This window comes from Labeo rohita, chromosome 24 (genome assembly GCF_022985175.1).
Source record: "Labeo rohita strain BAU-BD-2019 chromosome 24, IGBB_LRoh.1.0, whole genome shotgun sequence".
In the NCBI taxonomy this organism is placed as follows: Eukaryota; Metazoa; Chordata; class Actinopteri; order Cypriniformes; family Cyprinidae; genus Labeo; species Labeo rohita.
The window spans coordinates 8,250,979-8,276,945 of NC_066892.1; the positions used below are offsets into that span (position 1 = coordinate 8,250,979).

The 25,967-nt window shown below is 32.3% G+C and overlaps 1 protein-coding gene across 2 annotated transcripts in view; it reads left to right on the top strand.

The window, feature by feature from the left end:
* Positions 1 to 25,967, top strand: part of LOC127155509 (guanine nucleotide exchange factor VAV3) — a 107,772-nt gene that overhangs the window by 53,385 nt on the left and 28,420 nt on the right. For both annotated transcript variants that reach the window (XM_051097753.1, XM_051097752.1), the window contains exons 9-19: positions 72 to 171; positions 462 to 557; positions 6,676 to 6,744; positions 9,153 to 9,239; positions 10,740 to 10,825; positions 10,970 to 11,102; positions 13,423 to 13,532; positions 17,893 to 17,994; positions 19,495 to 19,592; positions 21,464 to 21,486; positions 22,068 to 22,101. In XM_051097753.1, the coding sequence (XP_050953710.1) occupies positions 72 to 171; positions 462 to 557; positions 6,676 to 6,744; positions 9,153 to 9,239; positions 10,740 to 10,825; positions 10,970 to 11,102; positions 13,423 to 13,532; positions 17,893 to 17,994; positions 19,495 to 19,592; positions 21,464 to 21,486; positions 22,068 to 22,101 (938 nt within the window). The remainder of the gene's footprint in view (positions 1 to 71; positions 172 to 461; positions 558 to 6,675; positions 6,745 to 9,152; positions 9,240 to 10,739; positions 10,826 to 10,969; positions 11,103 to 13,422; positions 13,533 to 17,892; positions 17,995 to 19,494; positions 19,593 to 21,463; positions 21,487 to 22,067; positions 22,102 to 25,967) is intronic.

The window sequence follows — 25,967 nt, forward strand, 5'->3', positions numbered from 1 at the left end:
AGCCCTTTAGCTCTTAAAAGAATAAAACCCTTCTTCTCCTTCTCACATGTGTCTGTCTTCCTGTATGATAGATTAGTCCTATATGGGAAATACTGCAGTCAAGTAGAATCAGCCATCGCGTGTTTAGATGACATCTGTAAGAACAGAGAGGACGTCAGGCAGATGTTAGAGGTAAGACATTTTCAGACTGTATTTATGTAACATCTTGGGGTATACCCGTCAGTTTCCATGAATTCCATACACTCTTTTTAGCATTAAAGGTACAAATATTTGTTGTGTGTAGTACTTAGTTTCACTACCAAAACTAAAGTGAGACTATTTATTTGCTGTGCGACAGTGCCACCTGGTGGTTGAAAACAGTGCAGAACATTTCAGAACAGTTTATTTCAACATTTTGCTTTTTCTGTTTGTTTGCAGAACAGTCACAGTCACACATGGTTTTTGTTTGTTATTAATTTCAGTTATGTTCCAAACGAGCCAATAATGGGAAGTTTACTCTGAGAGATCTGCTGGTGGTTCCAATGCAGAGAGTCCTGAAGTATCATCTGCTTCTACAGGTTTGAAATCATTTTGCTGTATTCCTGCTCATACAACATGTTTCCCTGAGCCTTTAACTAAGTACTTTAAAGCAGTGCTATTGTAGATATGACTAATTATTAATAATAATTTTTATATATTAATTTTAATTTATTATTACCATTATTATTATTATTTCTTTTTTTGGGGGGGGGGGTAAAGATTTTTTTTTTGTGTGTGTGTTTTTGTCTTTGGTGATGATGATGATGATGATGATGATGATTGTTGTTGTAAATACATCTGTGTAGTATTTATTAATTTTTATTTTAGTTTTAGTTAGAGTTAAGTACATCAAATTGTACTAAGAAAAATTTAATGTTTTTAATGTTTTATTTTATATAAATTTACATTTTATTTATTTATTTATTTATTATTGTAAAAATATCTATCCAGTATTTATTTATTTTAATTTAAGTTTTAGTTTTAGTTATTTTAATACATCAAATTAAACTAAAACTAAATTAAAAGGAGAAATGTTTCCTTGGCAAGTAACTGAAATAAAATAAGTTCTTTTTTAATGTTTTTATTTTATCTAAATTAACATTTATTTATGTATGTATGTATGTATGTATTATTTATTTATTATTGTTGTAGTTGTTGTACATATATATATCTAGTATTTATTAATTTTAATTTAAGTTTTAGTTTAAGTTGTTTTAGTACATCAAATTAAACCAAAACTAAATTAAAATGAGAAAAGCTTCCTTGGGAAGTAACTGAAATAAAATAGATTATTTTTTTAATGTTTTTATTTTATCTAAATTAACATTTATTTATTTATTCTATTTATTGTAGTTGCTGTAAATATATCTATGTAGTATTTATTAATTTTATCAGTTATTTTATCAGTTTTAGTTTATTTTAGTACATCAAATTAAAGTTTCCTGGGCAACTAACTGAAATAAAATAAGTTCAGTTTTTAAAAAGATTTTATTTAATCTAAATTAACATGTATTTATTTATTAGTCCATTTGTTTGTTTGTTGTTGTAGTTATATCTATTTATTCATTTTTATTTCATAGTTATTTTGGTACATCAAATTAAACTAAAAATTAAATTAAAATGAGAAAAGTTTCCTTGCCAACTAACTGAAATAAAATAATTCAGTTTTTTTAAATGTTTTATTTAATCTAAATAAACATTATTTATTTATTATTGTTTATTTATTAAGTTGCTGTAAATATATCTATGTAGTATTTATTAATTTTTATTTCAGTTTTAGTTTGAATTATTTTACTACATCAAAAACAAAATTAAAATGAGAAGTTTCCTTGGCAACTAACTTTTTGTTATGCACTTTTTTTTTTTACATGTTTTATTTAATCTAAATAATAATAGTTCAGAACAATTATACATTAAACATGTTAGGCTGTTTAATTTCTTCTTCTTCTTAATAATAATATAATGTAATATAATATAATATATTTTGGTATATTTGCTATAGAATCATATGCACTTTTTATTGACCTGATTGACTATAAGCTTTACTGGTAATGTCCACTAGGGGCAGTGCAGTCCATGTTTTTTTATTCCACCAAAAAGCAGCATAAGACATGTGTAAAATCCACCAGCAGGGAGCGGTGCAATATTTCCCAGGTTTCTCCAGTAGAGACAGTACAGTCCACGAAATAAACAAGCGGCATGCTTTATCCAGTCGTGTATGTTTGGTCTGGCCCTTTTCCACAAACATCTCACGCAGACTGCTATGAATATTTCATAATGTGTCTCTGTCCATCACACGTTAGGTCTACTGCATGACCCAGCTATGAGGGGATTTAGAAATAAATGTGAGCGAAGGTGAGAGAAATAGAAAAGCAGAGAAAAGGAGATGTGCATAGCGTGTGTAGACTGAAGCCACCGCGATACTCCTGCTGTTGCAGGAACCTTTTGGCTCTCAGTGGACAGAACAGCGAAGGTGTTTTCTGTGTGTCTGTGTGTGTGTGTGTGTGTGTGTGTGTGTGTGTATGCATCTACTTAGCATTCCTGCAAGGCCTTCCACAGCTCAGTTCACCTCCCTGCCCATCTGGCCAGCTGTGGGTTTAGGAAATGTGTGTGTGTGTGTGTGTGTGTGTGTGCGAGGCAGGCAGTGCAGATAGAGCGTCTGTCTGTCTGCAGCCCCTCTGGAGAGCAGGCTAGCGTGTGACAGACTGTCTTTCTCTGCTCTTTGCTCTGCTGGAGGAAGCCTTGGCCAGTGAGAGAAGGAGCAAACCAGCTTTACATAATGAGTTGTAATCAAAATTCATAACTAATCGAATTGGAAAGATTCTAATATTAATATATTTCAGTTAAATATTCGTAATTAATTATTTTGTTTTAGACAAAATCTTTTATTTATTTATTTATTTGTTTGTTTGTTAGTTCATTCATTTATTCAATTTTACATATTTTTTTTTTTTACTTTTTGGGGGTTAGAAATTACAATCAGCTTTTACATTGTTACAAGAAAATATATTTCAAATAAATGCTGTTCTTTGAACTTTCTATTCATCAAAAATTTCTGAAAAAATATATAATAGTTACCACAAAAATATAAGCACGACTGTTTTCAACATTGATAATAAGAAATGTTTCCTGATCAGCCAATTGGAATGATTTCTGAAGGATTCAGTGTCATTATGGCATTATTTTTATTATAGTTTTTATTAATATTTTGATTTTTAGTAATTTTGTTACGCACTCTTGTAATTTTTATTAGTTTTTGATTTTCAAAAATATAAGTAAATATTGGTTTAAAGTGGTAGTAGTTTTAATATTTCTTTTCTTTTTTTAGTATTTTTTCCCTTTTTTTAATGCTGATTTTATTTATTTTTTGTTATTTACTTTTGTAATTTTTATTAGTTTTGGATTTTTCAAAAATATTGAATTTTTTTTTTTTTTTTTTTTTTTTTTTTTTTTTTTTTTTTTTTGCCAATTTGTAGTAATTTTGTTATGCACTTTTGTAATTTTTTAAAATTAGTTTTTGACTTTCAAAAATACTACTTTATAGGTTGAATTTATTTTTATTTCAATTTTAGTACAAATAAGGGGAAGTCAAAGTAAATATTGGTTTAAGGTGGTAGTATTTTGAACAATTCTTTACTTTTTTTAGTATTTTGTTTTTCAGTTTTTAGTAATTTTGTTATGCACTTTTATAATTTTTATTATTTTTTAAAAATATTACAGTATAGGTTTATTTTTGTTTTGTTTTTTATATTTTATTTGTAATTTTATTATGGTTTTTTATTTTTGTTTTGTTTTTTATATTTTATTTGTAATTTTATTATGCACTTTTGTAATTTTTATTACAAAGTTTTTTTTTTTTAGTTTTTTATTACAAATTCAGCTTTGGCATCACATTTTTAAGCAGTTATTTTAAATTGTAATAATATTTAATGATATTACATTTTTAGCTGTATTTTTGATCAAATGAATGCCTTGGTGAGCATAAGACTTCACCCAAAAGCATGAAAACATTTTTACTGACTTCTAATATTTGACTTCTAATATTCATTTTTTTCTGTAACTATACAAAGCAGTGGAAAGACTAAGTAAATCAGGATGTAAAAGTTACAGACATGAAAAGCTATGTATTTAAGAAACTGTTCCAACTAAGGCAATAAATGTCAGTTTAAAGTGGTAATATTTTGTAAGTTGTTCACATTGATGGCAACAAAGCAATCAGAAGTTGGTGATGAGCAACAAATTTTGAGCAGAATTTGAACAATTGGTTAGTTATTGGACATAAAAAGGTGCAAAGTGCACCAGACATTACAATACAGTGATGCAGGGCTGTGAAATCCCATTGGAATGATATTCTCCTGGAATTCTGGAAACATTTGGATAAGAGATTGGCTGCATTTTATTTCAGCGGTAATCTCTGTGTTCGTGTCATACCTCCTTTCTGTCTCTCTCTCTATCGCTCTCTCTCGCCGTGTGAGGGCAGAAGGAAGTGACAATGAAAAATAAGGTGATGTCCGTCTTTCTGCTGATAATAATGCGCAGGTTCAGCTTGACTGACGCAGGGGATTTGGCTTGTGCTGGATGGCAATATATCTCTTAGGCCAAAAGGAAGCCATTTATCAGACCTGAGTAAAGGACATTCATAGCACCCTCCCTTATCCTACAGACTGGCCCAGATGTCTTGTTTACTTCATCCCCGAGCAGGAAGGCAATTTCAACCCCACAAAAACCTTTTGCTTCTCATTTCAATTCTTGAAACTGCGATGCAGGTTGGGATATTATTTCAGCATCGGTGTGTGAATGTGTGTGTGTGTGTGTGAGGCCCAAACGGAAAGTAAGATAGAAAAACATACTGTGCCATGCTTGTATTATCATTTTATTGTAATGCTTGCCACATAATCACTGTTTATTTTTTTGTGTCTTAGTTTTTAAATTTATTTTTAGTAATTTTGTTATACAATTTTGTATTTTTATTAGTTTTTGATTTTCAAAAATACTACTTTTTAGGTTGAATTTATTTTAATTTCATTTTTTTTTTATATTTCTTTTGTTTTTTGCCAATTTGTAGTCATTTTGCTGTGCACAATCGTAATTTTTATTAGTTTTTGATTTTCAAAAATACTACTTTGTAGGTTGAATTTATTTTTATTTGAGTTTTAGTTTTTAGTACAAAGAAGGCAAAGTAAATATTGTTTTTTTCCCTGTTTTTAGTATTTTCTTTTCTTTTCTTTCTTTCTTTTTTTTTTTTTTTTTTTTTTGCTAATTTTTAGTAATTTTAATAATGCACTTTTGTAATTTTGTATTAGTTCTGGATTTTCAAAAATATTACTTTATAGGTTGAATTAATTTTTTAATGTAATTTTTTGCTATTTTCTTTTTCTTTTCTTTTTTTTTTGCTATTTTTTAGACATTTTGTTATGCACTTGTAATTTTTATTAGTTTTTGATTAAAAAATATTTATATGGTTGAATTCGTTTTTATTTTAGTTTTTGCTTTGTCTTTTCTTTTTTGCTGATTTTTATTCATTTTGTTATGCACTTTTGTAATGTTTATTAGTTTTGGATTTTCAAAAACATTACTTTTTAGGTTGAATTTATTTTTATTTCAGTTTTTTAATATTTCTTTCTTTTTTTGCCAATTTGTAGTAATTTTGTTATGTACTTTTGTAATTGTTATTAGTTTTGGATTTTCAAAAATATTACTTTTTAGGTTTAATTTATGTTTATTTCAGTTTTTTATATTTCTTTCTTTTTTTGCCAATTTGTAGTAATTTTGTTATGTACTTTTGTAATTTGTATTAGTTTTGGATTTTCAAAAATACTGCTTTATAGGTTGAATTTATTTTTATTTCAGTTTTAGTTTTTAGTACAAAGAAGGGGAAGTTAAAGTAAATATTGTTTTTTTCTGTTTTTAGTATTTTCTTATTCTTTTCTTTTTTTTCTTTTTTTTTAATTTATAATGCACTTTTGTAATTTTTATTAGTTTTTGGATTTTTAAAAATATTACTTTATATGTTAATTTTTTTTCTTTTACTTTTTTCTTTTCTTGTTTTGCAGATTTTTTTTTGTGATTTTGTAAAATTTAATTAAACGCTTTTATGTAACTTTATTAACACAGAATCCTGCTTTATTTAAATGTATTTTATTTTATTTTATTTTAATATTAAGTGTAACAAATATTTATAGTTTATTTAATAGCAAATATTTAAGTGGATAAAAATGTCAGGGCAATAAATGAACAATTTTTGCTTCTCAAATCAAACCAAAACATGATAAGAAAAAAAATTGTATATATAAAAAATATTATAATAATGATATAATGTATAGTACATTTCGCAAAGTCCTATTCTGTTTCACTGAATTAAGGAAAAAAAGTCAAATTATACCCTAATTCAACTTAATTCAAGACACTAGAGCATGATGTTACATTTACAAATGACTTCTACAGATCTAAATGTTCTCTCTGTATTGTTGATAAACAATTTGCACGGTGATGAGTAGGAGTTATGAGAGCGTGGGGGAGTGACAGATGTCCTCCGGCACAGTTTCGCTCCTGTACATCTGACTCTCTGCTGTGTTCATCATCCTCTGGTGATAATAAGACACTGAGACACGGCCTGTGAAGACTCAGCCATCTCATATCCCGCTTTCTTCCTGACAGGAACTGGTGAAACACACCCATGATGCCACAGACAAGAGTAATTTAAGGCAAGCGCTGGACGCCATGAAGGTGAGTCGAGCATTTGAATGTCCTTTTCATAAGCTAAGTATGTTGCAGGGACTTCTGGGTAGTGGACCAATGAGAAGTCTGGACCAGTGTGAGCTCTCATATGAACCATAAAAATGACACATGGGGCCTTTTACAGTCTTCGACTGACACCTAGACCTTGTTATCAGCTCTCATACTCAGATTCAGCTCTTCAGCAATTGCATAATTTATACCAGAGTTATAAAATTTAAAATGGTGCAATAAATCCAACTATACTGGATAAAATGTCTTCAATTCAACATTTTTAAATTGTATCGTATGTATTGCAATAGTTTTGAAAGTGTAAATATAATTTATAAAGGTGAAATACTTTGAAATATATTTAAAAACATTTCAAATATTTAAGTGGATAAAAAGAGTCAGGACAATAATTGAGCAATTTTTGCTTTTCGACTTAAGACAAAACAAATGATGAGGAGGAAAAAAAATAATATAATATGATAATGATATAATGTATAGTACATTTTGGAAAGTCCTATTCTGTTTCATTGAATTAAAGGGAAAGAAGCCAGATTATGTATAATATATATTATATATATTATACTTTAAAATAATTATATATATTTCTATACATTATTTCTATTTATATATATATATTTCTACACATTTAATAATAATAATAATAATAATAATAAATTACAATAAAATCATAATCATAATTACATGTAATTTAGTAAATTATTAATTTAAAAAATTACAATATTTTTAAATAATGTAATATTTTTTAAATTAATAATTTAAATAATTTAAATTATATATATATAATATAATATAGTAATAATAATAATAATAATAATAATAATAAATTAGAATAGCAGTCATAATTACAATTACAATTTAGTGAATTATATATTGTTAAATTATTTAAGTTATTAAACATAAAAGTTGTTACATTATTTGTAAATTTGTATATATTTGTATATATATACAAATATTAAATTTATATATAAATTTATATATTACATTTATATATATATATATATATATATATAAACTTTAAAATAATTTAGTAATAATAATAAATAACAATGACAATCATAATTATATATAATTTTATAAAGTAATTGTTACATTTTTTTTTAATTATTAATTTAACAATTGTTACATTATTTAATATCTATCTATCTATCTATCTATCTATCTATCTATATATATATATATATATATATATAGGGAAATAACTGACAATTTTGTAAATCAAATGAAATTAAATTAATTGGAATTAAGGGGTAGAAGTCAAATTATTATATATTTAATTAAATAAACAATCATAATTATATATAATTTAGTACATTATTTATTAAATTATTTAAATGATCAATTAAACAATTACTACAAAAAATTAACAAATTATTATTTTTAAAAATTAAATGGACTTTATTTGATAATAATAGTAATAACTAATAATAATAACAATCATAATTATTTATAATTATTTAAATTACTAATTTAAAAATTATTGCATTATTTTATTTTATTTTTTTTTTTTTTCAGTTCAGAAATCAAAGAAAGAAATGTTAAGGCAAAAATCTTAATTAAAATTTAGATATGCTTCATTGGCATGTTTTTTCCTCTATTTTTTCTTCCTCTCCTCGCAGGCCATGGCGGGGTAAATCAAAGGTCATCACAGGCCAACTGTGGTGCCCTGCAGGCCTTGGTTTGGGCATCTCTGATTTTTTACGTACCAACAAGCTTTTAATCACCAATCTTTCTATGATATTAGAGGCCTTGTTCAATTTGAAATGACAAAAAGGACAAATTTCTTTTCTCTTTTAGTTTATTTGGCATGTGCATGCATTAACTTTTTGGTAAGAAAAGCTTTCGCTGAAAATCAATGTGGCCCTCTTGACTCAGACATGATCAAGATGGTACCGAATGCATCTTGACAGGTAACCGTCCGCTAATTGAGGCAAATCAAGCTGAGAAGATTGTGCAGATTGCACCGAGGGCTGTGATGATTTCATTTGGATAAATTAGCCACTTAGCATTGATTGGGGTATCGGGCTAACGCGGTTAACCTCCTCAAGTGCTCCCCTTTAAAGATCCTCGCGGTGGGCGATCCAGCCCCCTACTCTCTGATTATTCTAGATACGCCATGATGAATGAGTCGCTAAACTCCACTCACGGGAACGGCGCGCGCTGTGTTCCGAATGAGATTTGTCAAATGAGCCTAAATCTTACTTTACATTTTTAGACGGAAACGAGTCCCTTGAAAACATCACATGGGCTGACATTGCCAATAAGGAAGCTAGGGAGGAAGTAATTGATATTTTTAGCGTGCAACTACACAGACTTCCTTGTGAATCCTCAGGTCAAAGTCACAGGGTGTTGAATGTTATGGTGTTTTGTTTGTGTTTCCATCTCTACAGGATCTAGCTCAGTATGTCAACGAGGTGAAGAGAGACATCGAGACTCTACGAGACATTGACCAGTACCAGAAATCCATAGAAAACCTTGTGAGCAAAATTATGGTTTATACAGACTACTATTTAAAATGCAGTTTTGGGGAAGATGCTGTAAAAAATACACTTTTGAACAGTATATAGCTACATTATAACATAAAAAAGACTATTTTTCCATCTGAGTATTTACAGGGACCAGATAATTGTACTCAATGCTGAAGACACAAAGTTAAAATTATTTTTAAACGAAGATTTCTCATTGCACTGAAGTTGTTGTAACGCTTAAATGGTCTAGTTTGCCCTTTATAAATAAAATAAAATGAAATAAAAATGAATAAATAAAATAAAATAATTTAACAAAATATGTTCAGATTATTAATACTATATATATATATATATATATATATATATATATATATAGACACAATTTTTATTATTTTTTAAAACATCAAATAAAACAATACCGGATAAGAATAAGATATGCCACTACAATCAAAACATCATTAAAAGATCATTAAAATGAATTTGTTATATTGCATTGTGTGTTACACATAAATATTTTAAAATGTATTTATTGACACTTTATAATTTATGATCATTTATAATGCAATGTATATTTTATTATATGATTTAATATATATATATATATATATATATATATATATATACGTAATAATATTTTCAGTTTTGTTATTACATATATATAAAAAATATTAATAAATAGTATATATTGTGTGTGTATATATATATATATTTAAAAATATTAGCTATATATGTTTAGTAATAATAATATATTTTATAATTAATTACTAATTATTTTTAAAAGTAATAACAAATGATATAACATATTTTATAATTATGATTTTTTTTTAATTATCATTAATAAAAATTGATATAAATAATAAAATAATATTATATTTTTAAACAATCAGAAAATATAATATTATATATTTTATATTGCTAATAAATAATTCTAAATAAACAGTATATATATATATATATATATTTAAGATTATATAATATATGTATAAAATAAAACTAACAATTATGAATTGTATGTATAATCAGACATCTAATAAAACAATACAAAAAAGACATTTGTTAAAATATTTTAGTGTATACACAACCATTTTAATCAAAACATTGTTAAGATCATTAAAATTAATTAGCGAATCATTAATCATTCACTTTGCATACATGAATCATAGTTTTTAGTGCAACGTGAGAGGTAAGCTTTTAGAAAAGTGTATTTAATTATTTCTTTAGCTTGCTCTGTTAAAAGACTGTGTGTTCCTTTTTATGCTACACTTGCTGGAAAAAAAATGCTACTGTACATTTCTAGAAAAGCTGAACTATTTTAAAAACACCCAAATGCACTGATTTGCATGCCTACTTTTAGTTCGTTTTCCCCCAACACTGCTAGAAGTAGTAAGCAGAGACAGTATAAAGCTTTGAACAGTTTTGTGGAAAAATAAACACCTAACTCAAGAGCATTGACCCGTGTAGCATACAAGCATGTGTGCATTGAGTCTGCACCATTTTTGTGTTCCGCAGAATCAGTCTCTCCGTAACTACGGAAGACCGAAAGGTGACAGCGAAGTGCGAGTAGCTTCAGTCGACAAACGAGCCAAACAAGACAGGTGAGATGATTAAAGTGTGGAATACGACTCAGCCTGAAACTCCGCAGCTCTTTACTGAGGCCTTAGGGTTATGAAGGTGTCACCCTCAAGTGCTCCTCTTGTATTTCTCTTTCTCTTTTGATCAACGCCTTACTTCTGCTGCAGGCACATCTTCCTGTTTGATGCCGCCGTGATCGTATGCAAACGACGCGGAGATAACTACGAAATGAAGGAGGTGATTGACCTCCACTCCTTCAAGATCACCAACAACCCGACCTCAGAGAGAGAAAACCGAAAGGTGCGCAGCCGGTCTCCTAATTGCCGCCAAAGATCGCTGCACCGAAGCCGAGGGCAGCAAATGTGCTGTTATGCTGTCGTGCCATAATCAGTTACTGCAGTAGAGCAGCTTTCATTCGCACAGATGGTGTTTCCTATTAAAAACCGTCTAGCGACTGCTAACGAACGCAGCCGACACCAGACACAGCTAAATTAGAAAACATGATGTCGTTTGTTATATTACATTACGTGCTGCTGTGCCAGGATGATTATTCGTTAGATAATGCTGTAAATATTACATCCACAAGATAGAGAGAGTGTGTGTGAGAAAGAGAAATTATGCTGGTAAACACATGCAACGTAAACATAACCGTTATTATTAGGGTTACTCTAGGGTGCTTTTCTGAATGATGATGGCTTGAATTGTCTTACTTGTTGAGGGAAGGCGTTTTTGTTCATTTAAGTGATCAGAGTCCTAGCTAATAATAATGTGAGAGAAAAAAAATTGCAGGTATTTTCTTTTTATGAAAGCCTGTTTCCACCACTGTATTAAAAATAAAAAAAATTATTGCAACTTTTTATCTCACAATTCTGACTTTTTTTGCAATTGCGAGTTTATACCTCGCAATTCTGACTTTTTTTCTCAGAATTGCATGATATAAACTCGCAATTCTGAAATTGCAAGAAAAAAAGAATTGCGAGTTTATATCGTGCAATTCTGACTTTATAAGTTGCAATTGCAAATTTATATTATGCAATTCTGAAAAAAAGTTAGAATTGCGAGAAAAGTCAGAATTGCAACATATAAACTCGGAATTGCGAGAAAAAAGTCAGAATTGCGAGTTTATATCTTGCAATTCTGACTTTAAAACTTGCAATTATGAGTTTGTATCATGTAATTCTAAGAAAAAAAATCAGAATTGCAAGTTTATATCTTGCAATTCTGACTTTATAACTTGAAATTGCGAGTTTATATCATGCAATTCTGGAAAAAGTCAGAATTGTGAGATATATGCTTACAAAGAAAAAAGTATGAGTTTACATCTTTGCAGTTCTGACTTTGAAACTTGCAATTGCAAGTTTATATCTAAAGTAAAAGTCAGAATTGCATCATATAAACTCGAAATTGCAAGAAAAAAGTCAGAATTACGAGAAAAGTCAGAATTGCAACATATAAACTCGGAATTGCGAGAAAAAAGTCAGAATTGTAAGTTTATATCTTGCAAATCTGACATTAAAACTTGCAGTAGTGAGTTTATATTATGTAATTCTGAGATAAAAATCCAAATTGCAAGTTTATATCAAAAATGATATCAGAATTGTGAGATTTACACTCACAATTGCGAGGAGAAAGTGAGTTTATATCTTACAATTCTAACTTTATAACTCGCATTTGCAAGTTTATATCATGCAATTCTTAGAAAAAGTCAAAATTGCGAGAAAAGTCAGAAATGTGAGATATGAACTCACAATTGCAAGAAAAAAGTCAGAATTGCAAGTTTATGTTGTGCAATTCTAAATTTTTAAGTTGCAATTGTGAGTTTATATCATGCAATTCTGACAAAAAAAAAAATTGAATTGCAAGTTTATATATACACTCACAATTGTGAGGAAAAAAAGTGAGTATATCTTACAGTTCTGACTTTAAAATTCTGACTGTTGTTTATAAATTGTTTTAAAATATATTAAAATAGAAAACAGCTATTTTAAATTTTAATATTTTGCAGTATTACTGTATTTACCATATATTTTAATCAATTAAATGCAGCTGTTTTCTTTTAAAACTGTTGAACAGTAGTGTACAAAATGTACACATACAAAAAGCTTATTAATGCCAGAACAGAGAGGCTTTTAAAATCTAACTTTTCAACCAGATCCCTTACTGTTCATTAATCCAATAATTTCAGACAGACAGGCTTAGAGTCCAAATGCATAACTGCTTATTGACTTGCGTTCTCTTTGCCTTTGTTCACATTGAACACAAAAATGCTGTTTGTTTTTTGAATCTGATCTTGCAAATGATGAAATCTGATTCATTTGTTCAGCACAGTCAATATCTACATCAGTCGCAATATGATGTAAACATCAACACTGTGCCAATAGATGATAACAGGATGACCCTGCTGGATTTGATAATAGCATTTCGTCAGTCTCGCATAAACAACAATGACCCCCTCGCACCATCATGTGGTCTAGAGCTTTGTACTCTCATCCTTGTTAGAGTGTCTTTGATGTTTTGAATCAAACAGCTTTAAGATGGTGTTTGTCTTTGCTATATCTGTGCATGTGTGTGTGTTTTGCAATTATAACATGGATGTTCTTCGTTTTTTTCTTTCTTCCAGTGGTGCCACGGATTCTACCTCACACACAATCAGGGTCAGAACGGCTTTGAGTTCTTCTTTAAAACCAAGGAGCTGAAGAAGAAATGGCTGGAGCAGTTTGGCATGGCTTTGTGAGTGTCTTATGTTGTCTCTGCAGGCTGTACTGTCTTGTTTTTCAGGTTTGTTATCTGTCTTGACAACAGACACAAAGGCATGATTTAGCTACGACAGTATGTCCTGGCCCTGATTCAAGCCTAAAACACCATTAGTGTTTATTTTTACTACAGAACAAACGCAGTAATGAGGACAGGCTTGCTTAGCCAAGCATTTTTGCAGCGGTGTACCTTATAAAACATAATGCGACCCAAAGGGGTTTCATTCCATCAGAGTGGTTGGTTCAGTTTTGCAGATAGACTGGTATATACCAAGTCTTTTTCTTTTAGTTAGTTTGATTGTTTTAAAGAAGATATATTCTTCTGTTTTGCAGCAGATATTTTCATCCCTAAAGTCCACTTATAAACCAAAACCTGTCGTAATTTAGTGTTGTATGACCATTTTTCACCCTCTCTGTGATCTTTACAGGAATAGTTCACTGAAAATTTAAATTTAGTCATTTACCGACCCGCATGTTGTTCCAAACCTGTATGAATTACTTCCTTCATTGAAAGACAAATAAAGAATTATTGTGTTTCCTCTTGCAGTTAAATTGAATAGGAATATGAGCTTTCACGCTTCAAAAAATATTGCACTGTAAAATTATAATAATAAAAGTGACCCATATGACTCATGCACTATATTTCAAGTCTTTATAAGTTATATGATTGCTTTGTGTGGCACGCAGACTTCAGTTTTTAATAAAAATCTTTGCCTTAAGAACTCAGGAATCATTGGCACTGGATTGAATTAGTGAGTTTAACCTGATCAGTCTGAACAAATTATTGAGATTGTAAACTGTATTAGCTGAGTGATTAAAAACAGTGGATTCAAAATAAAAGTTTGGTCAGTGGATTTAAAAGTAAAAATAGTCTTACATTTTTGCTTGTTTCTCACTCAGAGTTATTATACGGCTTCAGTAGACTTGAAATATATAGGGCCCTATGAAATCCATTTCATTTTTTCCTAAATTCCGTTTCATTTTTGGTTTCCAAATTCCATTTTAATGTTTTCTGGATTCTGTTTTTTCTATTTACATTTTTCTAGACTCAGTTTTAATGGATACATTTAATAATTAAAGCTGCAAGCAGTGTTGAAAAGGCCCTCGCACCAAGGCTCACCTCCACCTGGTGGCTTTAAGAGAACCGTGAACGGTGACCAATATGCATTTAAATATAGGAGGAATATGTCAAAGTCAATTATATGTGCCAAACTTCCTGCTGCCAGCTGGTGGCGCTATGTCTATAACTGAATATTGGCATATAGATGTCTTCAGGCCAGGACTCATGAAGTTTGGTGCAGATTTAACATGGTATGTTTGAGTTAGTATAAAGCATGACATATCCATGTCACCAATAGGTTGCGCTATGGTTATACCTGAATATTGGCCTTTAGATGCCTTCAGGCCAGGACTCAATGTGAAATTTGGTGCATATTGGACGTTGCATGTTTAAGTTAGTGTAAAACAAATCATTTCCTGTTGTCAGCAGGTGGCGCTATGACTATAATAGAATATTGGCCTTCAGATGTGTTCAGAGCAGGGCTCTTATCATGTGATGACAGACACGCCCTATAACGAAAACTCAAGATCTTCGCAATTTAACATCACAAAGGCCTTTAGATTAGATTAACCAAATATAATGTTGTTGTCAATAAATTTCTAGGAGGAGTTCGTTACAGCGTAAAACATGTCACTTCCTGTTGCCAGCAGGTGGCACTATGACTATAACTCAATATGGGCATGGGCATGTGTTCAGGACAGGACTCTTATCAAACATGTGAATTTTGGTGCAGATCGGATATTGTATGCCTGAATTATGACAACTTACTGTTTCATGGCGAAATTTATCAGGCCACCACGGACATGCCCTTCAATGTAAATTCATGATCTTCGCAATTTAACGTCACAAAGGGTTTAAGATTACACTCACCAAATTTGGTGTCAGTCTGTTGAAAATTTCTAGGAGTTTGTATAATGAAATGCCTGAAGATGCCAAAACATGCACAAAACCTGTAGAGAAAATTTTAAACAAGACTTCCTGTTGGGTTTTGGACTTAATACTGGTGGTCTTTTTTGTAGGTGTTTGTGTGATACATGTGTCTACCGAATTTCGTACATGTGCATGAAACATAGCTTGAGGGGCACTTCGTTAAAATGTTATAGGTGGCGCTATTGAGCCATTTTGCCACACCCACTTCTAAAACACATATCCAATGTAAAGTGTTTAGGCCCTCAAAAATGTGACGCATTTTGGAGAAGAAGAAGCACCACTGGTGCTTGTTCCCAAAATATCAATCAAAATTTATTATTATTTTTTTCTTTCTTTTTTAGAAATACTGTGTTGTGTATTTACATTTTTTTAAACCAAACTTTTATTTTGACGGGTTGCTATAAAGACCTTTCACTTTCTGTTTCTGTATATGATATGATGATAGTTTTTCTCAAAAGAAATGGTAAAATGCTCATTAAGTGCTCTAAGAGCAGTTTTAGAATAATGTTTATGTACTCATATATTGAGGCGGCAGAGGCTGAAAACACAGCAAGCGTCATGCACACTTCAGTATGCGCCATTCATTCACACAGAGACATCGGAACATGCAGGATTCATATTTAAATTGTATTTTTGTGGCTTAATATTCAGACGCTAGTTCATATTGCGTTTAATTTAACTGTACTGACTTACTTTTGATTTAATCATCCAAAAATTAGCAAATTCCATGACATTATACAACAAATTCTGTTTCTAAGACTGGATTACGTGAATCTGTCAGTGTTTCCTGCATTGTGGAAATCATAGCATATGGACCACTATTTTATGGTGCTTTCATTTTTTTTTTTTTTACTTTATTTATTGTAGTTGTATGGATTTAGCGATCGCTTTCTTATTTAAAATTTGAATGGCTTTGAAACAACATGAAGATAAGGAGTAAATAATGGCAAAATTGTTAGTTTTGGGTGAACTGTTCCTTTAAACAAACTGTTATTAAAATACTATTTTTTATGTTTAAAACTTAAAATAATAATGAATCTGTTTAACATAGGATATTTCTACATAGTACATCAATAAAGCACAAAAAATCCTGTTTTCAATGATATTTTGCTTTTAGTTTATACACAACCAGACGCTTTTTATCTACCTTCACTTTAATTTCATTCCATTTACTATTCTTAAGAGAGTCAGATTGAAGTAAATCTTTGTATTATGAAATACTAAGGCAATAAGTGATCCCACAGCATACCTATGAGAAAAAAACAGAAAGAAAGTGAGAAAATATATTTATAAGTCCTAGCTGATGACAGCAACAATCAGTAAAATGCAGATGAAAAGCACAATAAACCACTGGACAGGTAATCTACCAAATTTCAGATGTCATGCATATCCAAAAAGGGCACATCCACAAAAAAAAAAAAAAAAAAAAAAAAAAAAAACTGCTCGGAATAAGACGAGAGAAAAAAAGTGTAATGCACCAAAGACAGGAGACAGGGCGCTGATTAATTAGATAACACGTTTTTAACAGATTTATCTGAAGGGCTCATTAATTCTGGAGAACAGTGGTGAGTCAGTGCTCTCTTTCTCTCTGTCATGTGTCATCAGATCAGTCTGCGGCTGAAAGCTGATTGGATATCAGCGCTGTTACACACTCTGAGCTCTAATGACATGACATCAGCACGCACAGACAGCTCTCTCATCTGTCCGGCATTTGTTAATGCCTTTATTATGAGGGCACTCGCCACTCAAGGGTTATTCGAGATGGATCGAGAAAGGAGGTGGAGGGTCTTGGACTATGAAACCGTAATAGTGCTATAGACTAGTGCTATAGACGACATAATGGCTCCTGCCCTGCTTGTGCTGTGTTTAGTAGTGCACACTAAAGCATGACTATTGCTTTCTATTTAAAATGTGATTTATTCCTGTGATGCAAAGCTTATTTTTCAGCAGCTATTACTCCAGTCTTCAGTGTCACATGATCCTTGAGTCTATTTAAAGACTTGTTTTCAATGATTTATAAATCTTTTTTTTTTCAAGATCAAAAACATTAGCTACATTACTACATAATATTATAAAACAATTTGTATATGTTTTATAGTATGTGCAGTATATTCAGGGATCCATAAATAGCATCCTAGCTTTGTGGTGTTGAGTTTAGCATGGCACAGTTTTGACAGTTTTTTCCAGAAAATGCAAATATCTTGTTACCCTCATGTGTCTTAAGAGAAAATCACAGCTGACGGCAGATGGAAATGAGCAGTTCTGTGTTCACGAGTTACGCTTATGCAAAGGGTTCTTCAGACTTGTTTTTAACACCCACTTCATCTCTCTCTTTCTCTCTCAACAGATCGAACATCTGTCCAGAGAGCGGGAAAAGTAATTTCCATGAGTTCCGTATGCACACCTTTGAGACAACCACATCCTGCAGCTCGTGTAAAATGCTGCTGAGGTGAGCTCACAGTTAGAGGCTTTATGAAATGACACTGTCTACCCACAGTGCACCGTAATGAGATCGACATTGCACCTTGAGAAATTGAGGGAGGGAAAGAGATCGATAGAGGTAAAGCAAGTGCATGTATCATCAACACTTCAGTAATTTTAGAATTGATAAATTGGCAGATAATGGATGCCTCTGTGGTCCAATCAGAGTAGAGTATGTGGGTGTGGCTATCTATCTATCTATCTATCTATCTATCTATCTATCTATCTATCGTTTGTTTGTTCATTCATTCGTCTGTCCGTCCATCCATTCTGTCGTTCTGTCTATCTATCTTATTGTTAGTCTGTCCGTCCGTCCTTTCTATCGTTCGTTCGTCAGTCAGTCAGTTCGTCCATCCTTTTTATTGTTCTATATATCTATCTACATATTGTTCTTTCATTCGTTTGTTCGTTTGTCTGTCCATCCGTCCGTCCATTCTGTTGCTCTATCTCTCTATCTATTGTTAGTCTGTCCATCCATCCTTTCTATTGTTCGTTCGTTCGTCTGTCCCTCAGTCCATTCAGCCTTTCTATTGTTCTATCTATTTGCCTATCTATCGTTTGTTCGTTCATTCATTCGTCTGTTCTGTCTTTCGGTCTGTCTGTCTGTCTGTCGTTCGTTCATTTGTCTGTTCTATCTATCTATCTATCTATCTATCTTTAATTTGTTTGTTTGTTCATTTGTCTGTTCTATGTCTATCTATCTATCTATCTATCTATCTATCTATCTATCTATCTATCATCGTTTGTTTGTTTGTTTGTTTGTTTGTTCTATCTATCTATCTATCTATCATCTATCTATCTATCTATCTGTCTTGTTCGTTTCGTTTGTCTGTTTTATCTATCTATCGTTTGTTTGTTCGTTTGTCTGTTCTATCATCTATCTATCTAGCTATCTATCTATCTTTAATTTGTTTGTTTGTTTGTTCATTCGTCTGTTCTGTGTCTATCATCATTGTTTGTTCGTTTTCTTCTATCTATCTATCTTGTTCGTTCGTTTGTCTGTTTTATCTATCATTTGTTCGTTCATTTGTTTGTCTGTTCTATCTATCTATCATCGATCTATCTTTAATTTGCTTGTTCGTTTGTTCATTCGTCTGTTCTGTCTATCTATCTATCTATCATCATCGTTTGTTTGTTCGTTTGTTTGTTCTATCTATCTATCAATCTATCTATATCTGTCTCGTTCGTTTGTCTGTCTGTTCTATCTATCTATCATTCATTTGTTCATTCGTTTGTCTGTCTTTCTATCTATCTATCTGTCTTGTTCGTTTGTTTGTCTGTTCTATCTATCTATCTATCTATTGTTTGTTTGTTTGTTCGTTCATTTGTCTGTTCTATCTCTCTATCTATCTATCTATCTATATATCTATTTATCTACTTTTTGTTTTATCATTCTATTTATCTATTGTATATCTATCCATCTAACGTTCTATTTATGCATCATTCTATTTATCGTTCATTTTCTCAGAGGAGTCTTCTATCAAGGGTACCGTTGCTCCAAATGTGGTGCTGGCGCCCATAAGGAGTGTCTTGGTAGGGTGGACGTCTGTGTCAAACACAGTGCAGGTGAGCTCCGCATTCAACACAACAAACTCTTTCTAGCAATTTCTGTGCATACACATTATAAAGCGTCTATTTACCAAGCAGCGCTGGAGCCTCTGGCTCATGTTTCAGCATTATGTGATGTCTTACCTCGCTGCACACTAATGATTGACCTACACTGTAGTGTAACAGACAGGGCAATAAAAGCTGTCAACACGCAGAGATTCCTAATATCTACCTAGGCCACATAGATAAGCGTGATGTGTGATGACAAACAGACAAACAGGCTTGGTTGCCTTCCTGAACCCATGATGTATGCATGTGTGTGCGCACCTGCCAACAGTGCCAGCTCTTATTGTTCCAGGCATTAGTCAAGGCTGCCGTAGAATTTCCTTGTTCCCGTTTTTATGCACAGCTGAGCTCTCTCTAAACTCCCATCAGTTCTGCACATCCCATGTCCCATTAGCTAATTTGATTGTGCTTTCAACTAGCAATAAGAGTGTAGCTTTGTTTAATACATTCATGCAATCCATTATGCAGAATTCTACAGGTTTCACCCCCCAAAAATATGCAAAAGAAATAGGGAAAAAAGGATTCTGGGATTTGGAAAGACAGATATATTCATTAGATTCTTTGTCTCTCAAAAATCACAGGGAAGATGATGTGAGATTCTGCTGTACCACATTTGGCTTTTAGGGCACAAAATAAAAAAGACAGATCAGTTTTGAAATTAATTATTTTTATTTTTTTAAATTAATTAATTTATTTTTGCCTGTACCAGATGTATAATTTTTACAGAAGCCTGCTTCCACCACTTGATTTTTTTTTTTTTAATTGGTAATTGCGACTTTTTGTTCTCGCAATTCTGACTTTTTTCTCAGAATTATGAGATATAAACTCTTAAGCAATTCTAAGAAAATATCAGTCTTTTTTCCCCCTCAGAACTGGACATTATAACTTGCAATTGCAAATTTATATCTCACAATTCTGACTTTATTTCTTGCAATTTTGAATTCATATCCTACAATTTTCACTTCATTACTCATGAGAAAATCAGTCAGAATTGTGAGATAAAAACTTGCAATTACCTTTTTTTAATTTATTGTATTTTATTTTTTCATATTGTGCATGATTGGTTGCAGCTTTAATGAAATCTTTCACCATGTTTTTCACCATGCAAGCAAATATGATTAAATGTATTTAATTAATTTATTCAATTTATTAATGTATTCATGTATTTAAGACTGCCGAGTTTTTTTTTTTTTTTTAAATATTATAATGTAGCATATATACACAGTGTATACAGTTTTTTGTATTAGTTTTTTTTATTCTTAATGTGAATACGGTTTTTGGGGCTGCTGAATAATAATAATCCTGCAGATTTCTTGAGAGCTCAAGACAATAACAGCTTAAAGACAAATGAGAATGTTGATTTATTTTCACTGGAAATTTTCAGAAACTGAAAATGAAGGAAGTGTGAAAACCCCATGCAGAGGGTGTGTGTTTGTCAAGTCTGGCCTCTTTATTGTTTTGTACACAAGCTTCCACTCTGTGTGCATTTGAGCACGCCTATGTCTATGCCTGTGTGTGTGTTACTAGCCCTAAAGGTGTACACTAGCGCAACAGGACAAAGTTCGCATTGTACACTCCAAGTACAGGCCCAGCCTCTCCCTCGGGAGCCAATGAGACTGGCTCGAGGTGCATAACTCCATCTAGTCCGGCCCCTCATGTCAATTTAGCTTGCGCAGCTGTCAAGTACCTGCAGAATAGCAAAACAAATCGTAAAAGTTCACAGCACAACATGTTCCACACACTCTAATGACAGCGTCTGTACAGTGTGTTCGTCTGAAAGTGTAAATTGACTCTAACCATGCCTGTTTTCAACATGCTTGCAGATTCCAGCTCTTTCGGATCACAGGTGAGCTTTCAGTTCCTTTCCAGTTCTCCTTTACTCCTATTGATTACCATTTAAATTTAGCACTATAGAAAATTCTCTTTTGCAAAGTTGCTGCAGCATTATTCATGGAATTGTTTTTGAAGAAACAGTGCTTTATTAAAGTTTAATGCACTAGTTATAGGGAAACATTATGAGTTTCTAGCCCAGAGTTCATTGCAGTTTAGAGTGATATATATGTTATGGATTGTGCATTTATTTAATTACACACCAGTTTTATTAATTGCACGGTCATCATTTTGCAATAACAAAGCCGATGCAATTTATATAGCATGTAATAAGGATATTGACATGCAATTTGCCCAGAGTGCAGTTCAACTCTGATGGTAAATTGCATGGAGGAAGTTCTCCATCTTTGCGCATATGTTACAGGATGAACGTGTTTTTTTTTTTTGTGCAGTGGTGTGACAAACAGTCAAAAATTAATGATGAGATTAATTGTGGGTTTGCACAAAAATTTTACTTAATTATCACATCATTAATGCATTAAAATGCCTGTGTTTGCCAACAGTATGAATCATGTGATTTATTTACTTTGATTACAGATTGGAAAAACTCCCTGTCGTGGAGGAGACACAGGTAAATCACACACACACACACACACACACACACACACACAAACATAATCAGTCACATCATGCATTCTTGAAACAATAGCTTACCCAAACATGACAGTTCTGTCATTATTTATTCACCCTCACAAAAGGATTACAAAAGGATGATTTTGAAGCTGTTTTCAATAAAAGATGTGGTCAATAGCTGTGTGGAAATTGACACAGCTAAAAATATAATCATTTTTGAGTAAATTGTTTCTTTAATTCACAGTCTGGCATGTGCTGTATTGAAATTTGTAGTTGTATGTTTGTTATTGCTGTGGCTGTGGAGTTTCACAAGCAGTCATGCTTGCAAAGCATGCATAGTCTTGTACATCACATACTTCTTCATCTCAGCTAGATTGCGTATTTTTAGTCTGGAGTCATTGAGCCCTAGTGTTGTTGTTTGCTGTTAAGGCAAGCTCGTGCACGTAACTAGGACTAGTGTCAGATGTGTATCAGATATGAGCGGGAAAACATTTAACCCCTGTAGCTCTATTGTTTAGCTTTGCTTGGATAGATTGGCCTTTACTAGACAGTCCGGTCTACATTTTCCACAACCCCTTGGAGCAAAATACTTGACCTACTTCTTCCAGTGTATGTTCATGCAGTTTTTTTTTTGTTTGTTTTGAATCAAATGTAAATTCATGTCCCAGTCACATTTTGTTTTACATTTAACAATGTAATCAATATTCTGTGCATTAAAGCCAAGTGTGAGTCTCATCAAGTTCCAATAATAACTCAAGGCAGTAACAATTTAAACAATATATTATATTTGTAAACTTACATTCAGCAATTCTTTTTAATACTTAACTTTTAACTGTTTTTGTAATTTTTCGGATCATCAGTCATCAAAGCTCGGTAAATATTGGTCATAGACGCAGAGATTTACTTTCAATTCTTTACCAAGATTATTACTTAAAACACATAAACTCCCAAAGATCATAAAACTACTTATCACTTAAAACTCCCAAAGATCATATTTTCATGCCATTAGTCTTTTTTTGACTTGACTTAAAGTTACTATGATTTTTATGTTTTATAAAGAAGTCTCTTCTGCTCACCAAGTCTGCGTTTATTTGATCCAAAATACAGCAAAAAAAGCAGTAATACTGTGAATATTTTTACTATTTAAAAAAACTGCTTTCTATTTGAATATATTTTAAAATGTAATTTATTCCTGTGATCAAATCTACATTTTTCAGCATCATTACTCCAGTCTTCAGTGTCACATGATCCTTCAGAAAGCATTCTAATATGCTAATATAGAAATTAATACTTAATTAATTAATACTTTTATTTAGCAAGGATGCTTTAAGTTGATCAAAAGTGATGATAAAGACATTTATAATGTTACAAAGATTTCTATTTCAGATAAATGCTGAACTTTCTATTCATTAAAAACCTGAAAAAATCTACTCAGCTGTTTTCAACATAATAATAATAATACATGTTTTTTGGGCAGCAAAACAGAATATTAGAATGATTTCTGAAGGATCATGTGACTGAGTAATGATGCTAAAATTCATCTTTGAAATCACAGGAATAAATTACGTTTTAAAATATATTCAAATAGAAAACAGTTATTTTAAATAGCAAAAATATTTTAAAAATGTAACTGGTTATGTAGCACAGGCTCTAGGATGCGCGTTCACATACTATTGAATCACGTCGAAAGGTCATGCGAAACGTAGGCGGAACCACAGACCCAGCGAACGCGCAAAGACTAAGAAAGTGCCAGTAAGTCAAACGCTGTTTACAAACAAAAAGGTACAACGATGTCGGACGATTCTGAAGTTGTAGGAGAAAATAACATGGATTTTTCGACATACTTTACCTTTTTGAGCCGGAGTACACAGATGATGAACTTGGTGGTGAATCGAAGACGTGATTTGTAATAGTGATGGGAAGTTCGGATCATTTTACTGACTCTGACCTTTGAGTCTCATTCAGCAAATATGAACAAATCTTTTTTCGAGTCACAAACGTCTCGAAAAACCTGAAGACACAAAACAGGTGAACTAATTCCAGTACAGAACCTAATAGGATGTTGTGCATGCACGACTGAACGAATCACTCCCCAAGACGACTCATTCTTCCCGAACAAATCGTTTGAACGAACCGTGGACGCACATCCCAGAGCCTGTGCTACACAAGCTTTTGTGCTTAAAAAGTATACAAATTTTTATTTTTCAAAAACAATGACCGATCGTTTCATTAGATAAGACTCTTCTTCCTTGGCTGGGATCATTTAGAGCCCTTTGAAGCTGCATTTAAACTGCATTTTGGAAGTTCAAATTCGGGGGACCAATGAAGTCCATTATATGCAGAAAAATGCTGAAATGCTTTCCTCAAAAACCATAATTTCTTTATGACTGAAGACAGAAAGACGTGAACATCTTGAATGACAAGGGGGTGAGTAAATTATTTGTAAATTGTTGTTCTGGAAGTGGACTTCTCCTTTAATAATATGAATGATTCGGAATAACAACAAAATGTTGCGCTTTTGTAAAATAATGGAAACAACCTTTTTCTTCCGTCTCGGTCTCTCTGAACTTAAGCGCGAAACTCTGTATACATGTATACATTTAGTCAAGGGCAGCCCTGTTATTTTGTAATATTTGAGTTCTTTGTACTACAATTTTTTTCTCATCCAGTATTTTACATCCACATGCTCAGTCTCTATTAGCACCAGTCGTTTCCACCCATCAGTCTGTCATAAAAAGCGCACATTATCTGTAATTATGTTTTCACAGTGCCATTGATAAGTTGATAGATACCAATGAGATCTTACCTGGGTTACAGGTTCAGTGACGACACGTCTGTCTGGCGATAAAGCGTCACGCCTCCCTCGCCCTTGTTATTAAGAGCGTCATGAATATTTGAAATAACCGTGTGAATCAAGCTAAATTGCGAATCTTGTTTCTCACCCTCTCGCATCACAGAACGCCCACTCCTGAGTTCATTATGTCTCCGTTAAGTCACCCCGTGTGCGTAGAGCCGCAAGAGGCCTTCTGATCCCACACAATATTGGGGTCGGTAGATTCATTAAAGTTATGGTGAGAGAAGGTTTCTGTGTAGTGTTTGCTGTCATGGGAATCTCTGCTTTTGAATTAAAGTAGTTCCTTCCCGCCTGTACAGCGCCACTAGATTTGTCTTCATCAGAAACAGCCTTACTGCAAAACCATGCTTGTTCACTTCAGCTTTCATGTGTAGTCGTTTTATATCTTTGTGCATGAATGATACCTCAAATAGTGTTGCTTTTTGATGAGAGGTGCGCTCTTTTGTATTCCGAAACCTGCTGTTTTGTCTTTTAGCACATTTAGGAGACCTTTTCATGAGTTGTTTTGATGCAAACATGCATTTTAGTTTTATTGGTGCTGACTCTTTGCCCTTGTGCACAAAGGTTGTTAGCTTAGCATGCCAGCAAGATTCCTTCCAACAGAGAAGCACACGCTCACACTGTTTTTAAAGCGTCTTCAAAGACAGCCAGCTGTGCTTCGAGGCTCAGGGCCTGGGTGATCTGCTGAGCTGGAAGGCTTCAGCCACAGCTGGTTGCGTTGAGAGAGTCTACACTCGCCTCTCATCATCAGAACAGCTGAATATATAGAGCTGCAGCAACCAGCTGAGACCATCACTATTGACCCTTCAGCAAAGCAGCCCCGCGCACACAAACACACTCATTCATAGCTCACTGGAGCGTCTGAATGACTGTCCGCTCGGCACAGTTCTGCCCGCGGCGCGAGACCTGTGCGTCCAATTACTTGAAGGAAAAAAATGCGTCTTAGTATTAATTAGGGTAATAGCAAGACTGATAACAGACAACAGCTGATGTTTGTGGTCAGCTGGGTT